Source organism: Halictus rubicundus, chromosome 4 (genome assembly GCF_050948215.1).
Source record: "Halictus rubicundus isolate RS-2024b chromosome 4, iyHalRubi1_principal, whole genome shotgun sequence".
Classification (NCBI taxonomy): Eukaryota; Metazoa; Arthropoda; class Insecta; order Hymenoptera; family Halictidae; genus Halictus; species Halictus rubicundus.
In genome coordinates this window covers 7,164,006-7,176,099 of record NC_135152.1, presented here as the reverse complement: position 1 = coordinate 7,176,099, position 12,094 = coordinate 7,164,006, and the positions used below count along the sequence as shown (strand labels likewise).

Genomic DNA, 12,094 nt, shown 5'->3' with positions numbered 1-12,094 from the left:
ATCGAATAAAATCAGGCGATTCAAAACTGCTCGATGTTGCTTCAATGTGGACACGGCTTAAGATAAGGTGCGAAGAAATTTCGCGGACGCGTTATCGAACGGTTTGCGCGACCTGTTTTCCACGGCTCTGTTTTACACGGCCGGAAAATTTTCCGCGACGATGACGCCTGTCCACCGAATGGCGTGACTGCAAGAACGGATTCCACTGATGCAGTAGGCCCCAGGTGTAATCAGGCAGGTGCTGTCTACACACGATTAGCGGAAAACACACACGGGCTGCTTCGCTTGGCTTTCGGATCGATAATCGGGCTTGGGGATGTGGCAGAAGAGAAAAGAAAAAAAAATAGAGGAACAGAAGGCGAAGGGCCGATGTCGATTCGAGCACCTTCGACGAACGTGCAATCTTGTTCGCGGGTTGCATCGTGTCGCATCGGTTCGTCGAATCAATCGACCAAGCCGCAGAAACCTAACCGGTGCGAATCATGCGCCACGCAATCGCCCAAACGAACCGCTGACCCTCGGATCGGCTCTAAACAAGCGATCTTCGAGGGTTTCGCTTGCGAAACTATGCGAGCTGCTTGTTCGCGATTTCGGGACGGTGAAATAGCTGTTCTGTAACTTGGCGAATTTGTTCTCGGATACCCATAAGGCTCTGTTTATGGGGAAATCATTTTTATGACGGTTTCGATAAGTCTGTCAAGTTTCATAAAAATTCGATACATACTTTAGAAGAAGAAAAATTGCAAAGTCCACCTTGGAAGGCGATTCATAAATTAAGACCTCGATGAGAACGTACTGCAATACTTGGCAAATGTACGAATAATTGCTATAGCTTTAATGACAGCGCCGTATAAAAATTCGCGAGTTAATAAGTCTGGAGTTTCATAAAAATTCCGCGTACTACGAATTAATTATAAAAAGAATCGATTTAAAAGAAGGAAGTCGTGAATATTGATAAATAGACTGTGGTTTTCTTGCAAAATAAATAAATATTTTTAATTGTTTTTACAGAAAATACAGAAAACCATTGCAAGAACAATCGACTCGAGACTTACAGTCTTGGAAAAGGGCCTAGCCGATTAAGATGGTCAAAACTGCCCTTAGAGGTTTTCCAATGATTAATGAACCACTCGAAAGCTGACCAAGAAAAACCCCTCTGAGCAAAATTTCAACCCCCTACCCTGCCCGCCAGGGTAGTTACAGGGTAAATTGGATTTGGCGTTTTTCTGATGCTTCCTAAAATTCTGAAAAAATTTGGCATATTTTGGATCCTAAGGCGAATTTTTGAGAATTTTTCAGATTTTTTTGTTGCAAACTGTGTTCGTAAAGAATGAGAAAACCTCCAAAAAATCGGGAAAATGCAGATTTCTCAAAAATATGAAAACATGCTATTCCACTGTTTAGTTCCCTGATAAAGTACTATAACAGGCAATGTCGTCAATTTTTTTTAGATTTTTTGTTGTGGGGCATCATTGTCAAAAACAATAAAAACCGAATTTTTTCGACGTTTCTGCTATTATGAGGAAATTTACAGTTGTTGGTTTTATCGCAGGTATATATTAAGTAATGTTTAACATTATTACATTGAAACAAGTAATTGTTTGACCTAAGAAATGTGATTTAAGAGAAAGAATAAATTGTATTTTGTGTGATATACACCAGAATGTTCGTAATGTTTACAACCGATCTGTAATGCGCCAACCGACGATGTTTTAGGATCCAAAAATATGCCATATTTTTTCAGAATTTTAGGAAGCATCAGAGTGCGGAAAATGCGCGGAAACGCGCCAAATCCAATTTACCCCGTAACTATCCTCACGGGCAAGACAGGAGGTTGAAATTTTGCTCAGAGGGGTTTTTCTTGGTCAACTTTCGAGTGGTTCATTAATCATTGAAAAACCTCTAAGGGCAGTTTTGACCATCTTAATCGGCTAGGCCCTTTCGGATTCGTATGCCTATTGACTCAGTTCTATTCGCGAGAAATCGATTCAGCAGTCAAAGTTCCCTCGATCGGCGGTTGTAATTTATTTTCAACGTGCACGTTTACGACCAGCCGACGCAATGATTATTTAAACATTAATGCGGTTAATTCAGGTCAAACAGCACTGATTCGGCTAACAAATTCACTTCCACGGTCGGAATAATCGAATCGAACGTTGCTTCGACTGCGCGGTTGATTTCCGGGATCAAGGTTAGAATCGATCTCTGGACAGCACAACTCTATGCAAAATATGTAATAATTGTCGGCATAAATTGTACAACGTACGAGCTAAATGGAAATGTATTTTTTTTTCTCTAATTCGTTTAAACTCCCGTCGCTTGTCAATGAAGTACTGGAAATTCCCCAGCTATGAGTTAATATGCTGGAGCATCAACAAGCAAAAGTACTTCTTTAATTTAAACCACCTCGCTCAAACAGGAACCGAATGCATTAAGATTCCTCGTAAAGAAAATCGAAAGAACTGGATTTCAATTTTATACGATCTCTGTTTATTACTGCGAAACAGATTCGCTGTGTAGACTGATGGATCTCGATGCAGTGAATTTGTTAACGTGAACAAGAAACAAACATTGGTTGGAAAAAAAACTGGTAGTGTTTTAGCACTTCTGTTTTCAATGCAGGAGAAACGGTTGCCTCTTTTCATGCGAAACGACCTGTTTACGCAGCTCGATGCACGAAATGTCTTGAATAAAAATCCATAGTCTAATAATAATATTTCGATTTGGAAGAAACGAACGATATAAATGCTCGGTATCGTAAACGATGCTTCTCGATGGTTCTGAGTGTGGTTGCAGCATGCACGCGCATTCTTTTCGGCCATTACGGGGTCCCATATATCGGGTACCGTTACTCTATGCGTCCCAGATAGAGAATTTCGTGGGACGAGCATGGGAAACACTGGCGTGGCTCGGACAAACAGTTTTCCTCTTGAAATTCCAAGTTGACGAGCTCACCGGGCCGAGGATCGAGAGATCGAGAAACACGCCAGGGAAATCGGGAACAAGATGGAAGCGACGTTGCGACATTTTATTGACATAACCGTGAGCATGCGTCATTTCGAGAAATCGTTTCTGCGAGGAGCTTTGGGAATGCTTTAGACATATACGTCAACTTTTTACGACTCTAAGCTTCGACAAAGCTTATTATGCTCTCGTTATGCTGAATTCGGAAAGAATCTTCCTGTTTCAATTAATGTTCACAATTTGTACGCAGTCTTGCGAAAATATGAACAAAGGCATATTAGAAGAATTTGAGAATTTTGTCAAATTATTTTGTAGTGCGCATGGTAATGCTATAAATTCGAGAATGATATGGTTAAAAAAAATTCTTGACGGAGTCTTGCAATTGACATTTTGACAGACCTATAGAGATATTTTGCATAAAAATCGTCTAATAATCTCCGGTCAAATTGCTCGCGATAATAATGCTCGGTAGAATGAAAAGGTCTAATAAAGTCGAAGGAGGATGAAATACAATTTAATGACAAAAGGTAACAACAAGGGTCGGGAAGGAAGCTTGTTTGCAGCGAATAAAGACCGCCGGTGTCTGGATCCTCGAAGACAGAGTTCGAAGGTCCAGGATTCAGTTGAAAGTAGCGCGGCGCTCTTGTTATCGTTACCGAGAAGACGGACTTATTCAACGACTTAAAAGGAAATCATCTTACCGGATTTGTTATCCATGAGGTCCCTGTACCCGTGCACCAGATCCGCCACTATACTCGTCATCTTGGCTCCGCTCTGAAACCAGACACAAAGCGTGTTCGTTTTACTCCGGTGAACCGAAGAAAATGTCGCAGGACTCGGGCGAATGTTCAAGGGGAAAACGGGGCCGACGCTCTTAAACCCTGTGTCGATAACCGAAAATTTTCAACGAGGCTCCGTAAGTTGCGAAGAGCCTGTACTTTTCATTCCGGAAACGATGACAAAAATAATTTTTCAATCTTGTCTCGCAGGACTTTCAAAAGAATTTTTGGGGAACCTCGACCAGCGATTGTTCGATTGTCGACGGCAGGGTTGAGCGACGAGAATACAGTTTTTCAATACAGTTACTCTTCTAAAATAATTGTTAGCTTGAATTACTCTAGCTCGAAAAATTTCGGTGAAACGTGGAAAAACGTGGAATTTATAATATACAATAATGATACAATTTCGACTATAAATTGAGTTCATTCAATATTGAGGATGAACAAGACGAAAACAATCTGATAACATTTTTATTATGTATTGATTTGATAAAAATTCTACTGCAGAAAGTCTTGATAAAATGTTTTCCATATATTGATTTAATCTGTAACCGAGCAATGTAGAATTTAATAAAAATTAGAAAATAAACGGTCGAAGCAGTGCTATGGTTTGAACGGTAATGCATGCGTACCTCCGTAAGTTCCTATCGTATTGAACACAATGAACTCCACCACGATATCAGTAAGGTTAGTGTCACCTGGGTGACGAACTTAACGAAGAGTAAGGTATAGCTCTAATTCTCGGCGTATTTTAAATGTGTTCGAATTTTCGCACGGGGAGAGGGTAACGCAGAGTGGGAGACGGCATTGACAATGCTAATCAGTGACAGTTCCGCACAGTGGCAACAGCCGGGTGCACGAGAAATTCGATGCACAACCTCTGTACCGTCTCTTGAGCCGCCACCCCCACTACTGCTCGTCTCTCAAATTATCTGTAAACAGGACCCTGTGAGCGCCAAAAATATTTTAATTAACAACACACTCCATTCTTAATCGCATTTTATGAATTTCACTTCATTCAATTACTGTTCATTGGATTTAAGGGGGCCGGCAGGCATTTGGCCTTGACTGTCACGCTATGTTACGCTGTGCCTTTTTTTTTCTAGACATTTTACGTCTTAAATAAGTAAGTAATCAATTAAAAATGCATACCACCGTGTTTGTACATGTCTTTGCTAAGTCTGTATAGAGCCTTTTTTCGATACGAACGCTAAATCTCTCGAAATTAAGAGAATCTCTCTGCGGCAGCCATCTTGTGACGTCGTACTTGCTTCAGAATTCGAATTTTCTGCCGAATATTACAAATTACTCCACGATGAGGTAGAAATTCGCAATTTGAGCTCTATACAGACGTAGATTGGACTTTTAGGAAACACAATTGACCACTTCTAAACTGCTCATTGCAATATTGAAGCGGTAGTTTGAAAAGGTTTTGACCCTTGCATACGTATATGGATTTCAAACCATGCCGGCCCCCTTTAAGGGCCCGGTCTTCGTATATTCGCGATAAGGTAGAGTGACTACATTACCGTCAAAAAATGGTTTTACGTGCCTCAAGTTTTCGTCCTTATATAAGAATATTTTGTCGCTGGTAAAGGGCTCATTCGAAAGAGGAAGGTTCAATCTAGTGCGCGCTGATCTGGAGCTGCTGAGATTATGCAGATATTTGGTAATATAAGCGTTAGAAGTAGGCCAAAAATTGACGACGTGCATGCCGTGGAATCCAAGCATTTTTATGCCATTGGATGAGAGTTTTCTTGATGATATCGAGAGCAGCGCGCACTAGAAAATATCTCCAGCTACAAATTGAGCTATATTTTGTCTTGATTCTCTGCGAGATAAAGCGAAAAACTTGAAGCACGTTTCTGGCGTCAGAATTCATAATATCGATAACACAGAGCAAAAAATGTGACGAGTTTAGTCACAGACTTAAGACCCGTCGGATCAAGACCAAGACGGATCTTAGGTAATTATTAGAAATTATTACTTGAAAGTCACGTGATTATCCTGGGCCCTTAACTCGTGTCCGATTTGTGTTCGTTTAATTTCAATTTTGTTGATGGGTTATGTGAAAATAATTGTGTGTCTACAAGACGGGCGCACAATTACGTACCTTCATACCTGAAGGGAGGACAGCCTTCGATAAAACGAAGGGGAATCAGGTATTTCCCAATAACCCTAGGATCTGGGGTTTTCCACAGAGTACAGTAAAAAGCCTAACGTTTTACTTTGACAAATTTATTTGGCTCTTCCATAATTTTTCTTTATTTAATTTGTTTTGACATTCTATTTGGCCTGTATCGATTTCATTTCGTTCGATTTGTACTCGTTTTACTGTTCCTTCATTTTGCTTATTTTATTTCATTCCCCTTTGATTAATTTTATCTTTATTCAATTAATTGCATGTTTCCATTTGACCTGTACAGATTTCGTTTCGTTCGATTCGTATGTGTTTTAAGTCCCCTCATATTTATTCATTTGATTTCGTTCAAATGAGTTTCATTTCAGTGGTCGAACAAATCGTCGCAGTTTTGCGCGAGCATCGCTGATAGAGACAAATAATAGGGACAAGTAATAGCTAATTTTCGTACATTTATGCAGATGTGTCTGGCTACCATTGTGCAGCAAACTACGAGGTACTGCGATCTACGTGCTGCTCAAAGATTGCTTTAATTTACTAATTTCCATTGACTGACACAAGTTTTTAGATTAGTCTACCTCTTCCGAGAATATTCAACACAGTTTACGTCATGCCACTGTATAAATATTTATAAATTATCTCGCAATGTGATCGAACAAGCCCGAAAGGTTTCATAAATATTCTTTGCACAGTTCAGGGGAAAAAAATTTAACACCCCGTCCACGTGCAATCCTAAATGAGATCAAAAAGTTACATGTGCACATAATTACCGCAATTTTTATGACAGTGCTGTGTAAAAATTCATGAACGCAGCTCAGATATGTATCAACAAGCCTGTGAAGTTTTATAATAATATCTCGCACAGCTTTCGGGAAAAAAAAATTGCAGAAGCGCGCAGAGGAAGGAGGTTGGAAACCACGGGCCGAACGCGAACGGGTTACAACACTCGATGGAAGAGCGCGCTCGCGTTCGCGCGAATAAAGGTAAGTTCGCAATGAAGTTTTGGCGAGGCAACTGTCCCCGTTCCCATTTTTTTAATACTCTCCTCTCGACCGGCTGAAGGCGGAGTAATCTGCGAGGTTCAAAGACTGCTCGATTCGGGGAAGAAAGAAATGCATTCATTCGGGATGGCTCTGACAACTATCAAAGGAAACGAGATGCACCGTACATTTTCGCCTGCCCTTGTTCCGTGGACAATATCATGGTTGCATGCAGCCTGGGGATTACGAGGAATTTCATTCGAATAATGGACCGTTGTAAAAGTTGCGTGCACAATTTCAAACGCGACAAGACGCGCGCCAGATCCCCATCGATCGCTCCCAATCGTTTCAACTATCTTGATTGTCCACACCACGGGCTTCTAATTATTTTCGCATGTTCATTGCACCGAATGACGCATCCTATCCCCGCCCCATCTTCAACCATATTACTTCACCCTCAAATTTCGAACCGTAAAAATTCCTTCACCGTTAAATTTAGGACAGTAAGAAATCTCTAGCCTTCTAACTTGGGGGTGCAAAAATTCCCTACTCCCAAATGTTATAGCTGTACAAAACATTCTCCTACCCCCAAATTTAAGCCTGCAAAAATTCCTTTACCCCAAATTTAGAACTGCAAAAATTCATTCACCCTTAATTTTAGGACAGTAAGACATCTCTAGCCCTCTAACCTGGGGGTGCAAAAATTCCCTTACCCCCAAATTTTATAGCTGTAAAAAAATTCTTCTACCCTCAAATTTAAGACTGCAAAAATTCCTTCACCCCCAAATTCGGGGCTGTAAAAATTTCTTCACCCCAAAATTTAGAACTGTACAATTTTATTCACCCTTAAATGTAGGGCAGTAAGAAATCTCTAGCCCACAAAATTGGGGTGCAAAAATTCCTTGACCCCCAAATTTTAGAGCCGTAAAACTTCTTCCAGCCCCAAATTGAAGAACGAAAAAATGTCTGCATCTCCGAATTCAGAACTGTAAAAATTCCTTTACACTTAAATTTAAACACTGTGCTGTGAAAACACTCTCAAGTTGAATACTGCAAAAATGTCCTCACCCCCGAATTTGGGGCAGTATAATTTCTCCCGCCCTCGAATTGAGGCAGTAAAAATTCCGCCACCCTCAAATGTAGCGCTATAAAAATTCTCTCTCCCTTAAATTTAAAACCGTAACAATTACTTCACCCTCAAACTGTGACCTGTAAAAATTCACTCACCCTCAAATTTACGGCTGTAAAAATAACTCCACCCTCGATCTTAAGATTTCCGTCGTCGATAGATACGCGACACAAAAGTTGCTCTAGATTGTAAAAATGAGAGAAAACGGTGCATCGTATCCCACGGTAAAAAATTAAAATGCAGTGCTTTCGCATCGCGGCTCTTTCGCAGACAATATTAGGGTCGGCTCGTGTATCGTCGGACGAAAGTCGCGAGAGTTTCGACGATCGATTCGCGAGGGAGACGAGGAAAGTCGTTAACGATGGAAATGCGTGCGAAATGCAGGGGGGGGGGTGGCAAGTGTTCGCGAAATCCACTCGTTCCGTGGACTCGCGAGTAGACTGGTTTTCGCGGAAGCGTAAAACGCATCGATCGCCGCGTCCTTTAAAGGGGCCGTCGAGATATTCGGATAAAGCGAACCGTTTTTCCAGAAACACTCTCTTTCTGTTTCCTCAATCTATTCCGCAAATTCTACAATAAATTCTACCGGATCGAAATTGAATTTATTAACCCTTTGCGCTTGGCGCTAGTTTCAATCTAAAACTAAATTTTTCTTCCGTCTTACAAAATTTTCATTTTATTCATACGAAACTGATCTGATTTCTACGTGTAATATTTAAATGTTTAGTAATCTATTGAATTCGAATTTTGTAATGTAAAAAATATTTTGTAATATTTTTTGTAATTTCTTTGAAATAATACCACAACAATTTCTAGTGGTGATTCAGAGTCACCACTCGAGTGCAAAGGGTTAACACTTCAAATATTCTTCACGACGTCCGCACTTTCAACTGTTTTCACCAAAGCGATTGAGAATCCAAAATTCGTGTTCTGGGGAACAGAAAATATGTTTGTGAACTTTTATTTATTCCGATTTCCATCAGCGAGTCCCTTTATGCTAATGCATGTAAAAATATTGCTGTTATCGAAATTGAGCAGCAGACTGTAAATGTTTTCCCAAACAATTGCATTGCAACAAAGTGAAGCGAAACGGAAATTTATTTTCTTTCTTAATGTGACTAATAGGTTGAAAATAATAATAGTACTTTTCGTGTGGCCCATAAAGTATAATGGCAACTTTCGCAGGGTATCAATCTGGCTTGCGTTGATTTGACGCTAATGGAACCGTGAATAGAAACAAAGTTTGATTCGTATCGAAACGTCCATTAAAGTCAGAAATTCAATTATCATTGACGAACCGGTGATTTGATACGCGAATCGCGGCGGTTGCTTAACGAATAGGCTCGCGACCGGGCCTACAAAATGAAACCATCGAACACCGTGGAATGGCATGGCAGGCTGCTGTAACGACCGGTTGCGTTACTTAACTTCCTTTTGTGAGTCGGTTTCGAGCAAATGCGACGAAAAAGCGGTGCACGATGACTGTGCGAATCGATTAATTACGCAAGAAGAGAATCCAGGCAGCTATAACTAGAAATTGCGATTAACCAATGGAAAAGCCACATTCTTAATGCCTGTCATTTATTTAATTGCGTGCTTTTTCTTTGCAAAGCCCCGGCTAAATTGCCATTATCGGTGAGAACGGATTGCGAACTTGCAGCGTCGAAAAGAGAACCTTTATTGTGTCGCAACTTCTGAAAAGTGAATTTGTTCAAGTTGAAATTTCTCGGAATCATACTTCATATTGTCGTATCAATGTGTAAAAAATGTGGAAAGAATCCAACGAACCGTTGCGTTATTAAAAAGATCCGAAACATGCAAATCTGCTGACATTTTTGGGTCACTGTGCAACGTAAACGGGCTTGCAGAAATGTGATTGTAATTTTCGGAAAACTGATCCGATCGAGTTCAAATTTGGCATACGAGCAGTCCACACTATCCTATCAATGTGTAAAAGATATAAAAATTTTCTGCCGCATAATTACGCCGTAAAAAAATGCGCAAGACGCGATCATGGTCTGTGCATATTTTCAGTGCAACGTAAAAGGACCTTCGTATATTTGTTTGTAACTTCCGGAAAACTAATCCGATCGAGTTCAAACTTGGCATACGAGTAGTCCACACTATCCTATCAATGTATAAAAAACATGAAAATTCTGCACCAAGTGGTTACGTTCTAAAAAAAAATCCGAAAGCTACACCATTTCAAGCAAAGATTTCAATTCTCCACGGCTTGCAAGAGGACGCAATTTCGTGTCACCGGCAACGAACGCGTTAGTTCCGCGCGCGTTTAAACGTCGGTGGAGGTCCGTATGAGTTGTGGATCGAGTATAACGCGTGATTCGACGGCCGAGAAGAACCGGGTCACCGAATTCGCCTGTTGAAAACGTCGGGATTCGCGCGGGCGGTTCGGTTTTTCGGTTGCAGCTACTGTTGCATTGTTCGGATCGGAACAAGAGGATGCACCGGGCACGGCCGAGGATCGAGCGCTCGCCCGGACGGTTCCGGATGACTCCGAAGTGCTCCCCGACTGTTCCAAGTTTTCTGATAAACCGATAATAGAGCGCACTCGAGAGCCAGGCATCTGCTGCACAGGCTATTCCCCGACGTGCACCAACGGGGTGCATCGGGGGTGCAACGGGGGTGCAACGGGGGCTGGGGATTCCGGTGGAGGAGACTTGACAAAAACGTTGCCCCCGTTTTCGAGCCGTGGCTCGATAATTTCGCCGTTGTGTCGGTTAATTAAGACACATTAGACGAATTACTTTCGACGGAACTTTCGTCCGCAAAAAAGTTGACGAGACCTCGATAATTCATTTGTGCAATCTCCTGTGTGTGTACGGGAAAACAATTTTGCTTCAATAACGATAACGTCACAACATAATCTTTTTAAAGAATTGTTTGACAGAGAGAAAGTTGTTTTATCCTATAAGGGTTGTTTTTATTTTTCAGGACAGAAAACAAGATGGAACTAAATCGTTTGAACTCTGAGGTTTGTTTAATTGAATTTCCGTTTTACGAAATGGACCAAATGGAACATGTAATATGAAAAATGAGATGTTTAATGATTTTTGGAACAATTTCATCGTCTGATGAATTTCTTTTTTTTTTTTTTTGCTACTATCTTGTAAGGGCTGTTTTTCTTTTTATGAATTGAAAAGAGGCTGAAATTAAATTGTTCGGACTGTGCTGTGTCTTTCTTTTTCAATTTTTTTAAGAAGTGAGAAGAAGCTGAAAAAAATGGTTAGAATTTCAAAATGTATTCTACATTGAAATAAATAAGGAGACGTGTTTAGAAAAACAGAGACATGTGATGATCGCAAAAATGAGATGCCTGTTCATTTTTTGATCAACTTTAACGAACTTCCTTTTTAATTAAGTTAAGACTAGGACATCTCACCGTTCCTGAATCAACGCAATTATTTGCAGAAAGTTTGTTGACCCAACGAGCGTATCGTTATTTCCATCGATTTGCTGAGTGAGTCCAAACTATTTAAGAGTGTGTGCGCGCGCGTGCGTCTCTCTCTCTCTCTCTCTGTGTGTGTGGGTGTGCGTTAACTTCCGCGTTTCATTTAACTGATAAACTAGAATAATTCACAGCTTCCGACTGATTAGTATGGAGTATAGAAGTTTTGCAATTCTAGTGTAATTTAGTTGGACATGTAAGGTGATTAATATACGTTCCGCACAAACTATTTGACAGATTGCGCTTAAAAGTGACATGCAAACAACTGACAAATGTACCGACCTAGAAAAAAAATGATTTTGACAATATCTCAATCGCGGTTCGTTTAAATGAGAATTCCGGGTACTTTTCGATCATAATGTATACACATATTCCGTTTCGCTGTTTCACAATAACGTAAATGGAATTCACATCATCAACATATTTTTCATCAAATCCCCGCCAATGTTCAAGATATTGACGATACGCCAATCTGTTCCGAGATTGTCCAACAATATTGACGGTATACAGCGACTCGAAAAGCTCGTTTGTTTACACACGAAATCCCCTAAAACTTAGCAAACCAACTAAAATCTCTAAAACAATTTAATCTGAGCAAATTGTCTTTCTAGCCAAATTCTGATATTACAGAGAGGT

The 12,094-nt window shown here is 40.5% G+C and overlaps 1 protein-coding gene and 2 long non-coding RNA genes across 4 annotated transcripts in view; 2 read left to right on the top strand and 1 right to left on the bottom strand.

The window, feature by feature from the left end:
- LOC143353280 (very long chain fatty acid elongase AAEL008004) overlaps nucleotides 1–12,094 on the bottom strand; it is a 67,239-nt gene that overhangs the window by 31,517 nt on the left and 23,628 nt on the right. Inside the window, exons 1-2 of one of the 2 annotated variants that reach the window (XM_076786477.1) lie at nucleotides 4,376–4,505; nucleotides 3,666–3,738 (exon numbers count right to left, since the gene is read on the bottom strand). In XM_076786477.1, coding sequence (XP_076642592.1) covers nucleotides 3,666–3,726 — 61 coding nt within the window. In that variant the 5' untranslated portion in view covers nucleotides 3,727–3,738; nucleotides 4,376–4,505. Of the gene's footprint in view, nucleotides 1–3,665; nucleotides 3,739–4,375; nucleotides 4,506–12,094 lie in introns of those variants that run through there. The other variant, XM_076786478.1, reaches the window with a different exon arrangement.
- On the top strand, nucleotides 3,759–4,106 carry LOC143353282 (uncharacterized). The gene is made up of 2 exons (XR_013082103.1): nucleotides 3,759–3,880; nucleotides 3,954–4,106. It is a non-coding gene; the product is annotated as an uncharacterized LOC143353282 (long non-coding RNA).
- On the top strand, nucleotides 4,581–7,635 carry LOC143353281 (uncharacterized). The gene is made up of 3 exons (XR_013082102.1): nucleotides 4,581–4,691; nucleotides 6,772–6,866; nucleotides 6,946–7,635. It is a non-coding gene; the product is annotated as an uncharacterized LOC143353281 (long non-coding RNA).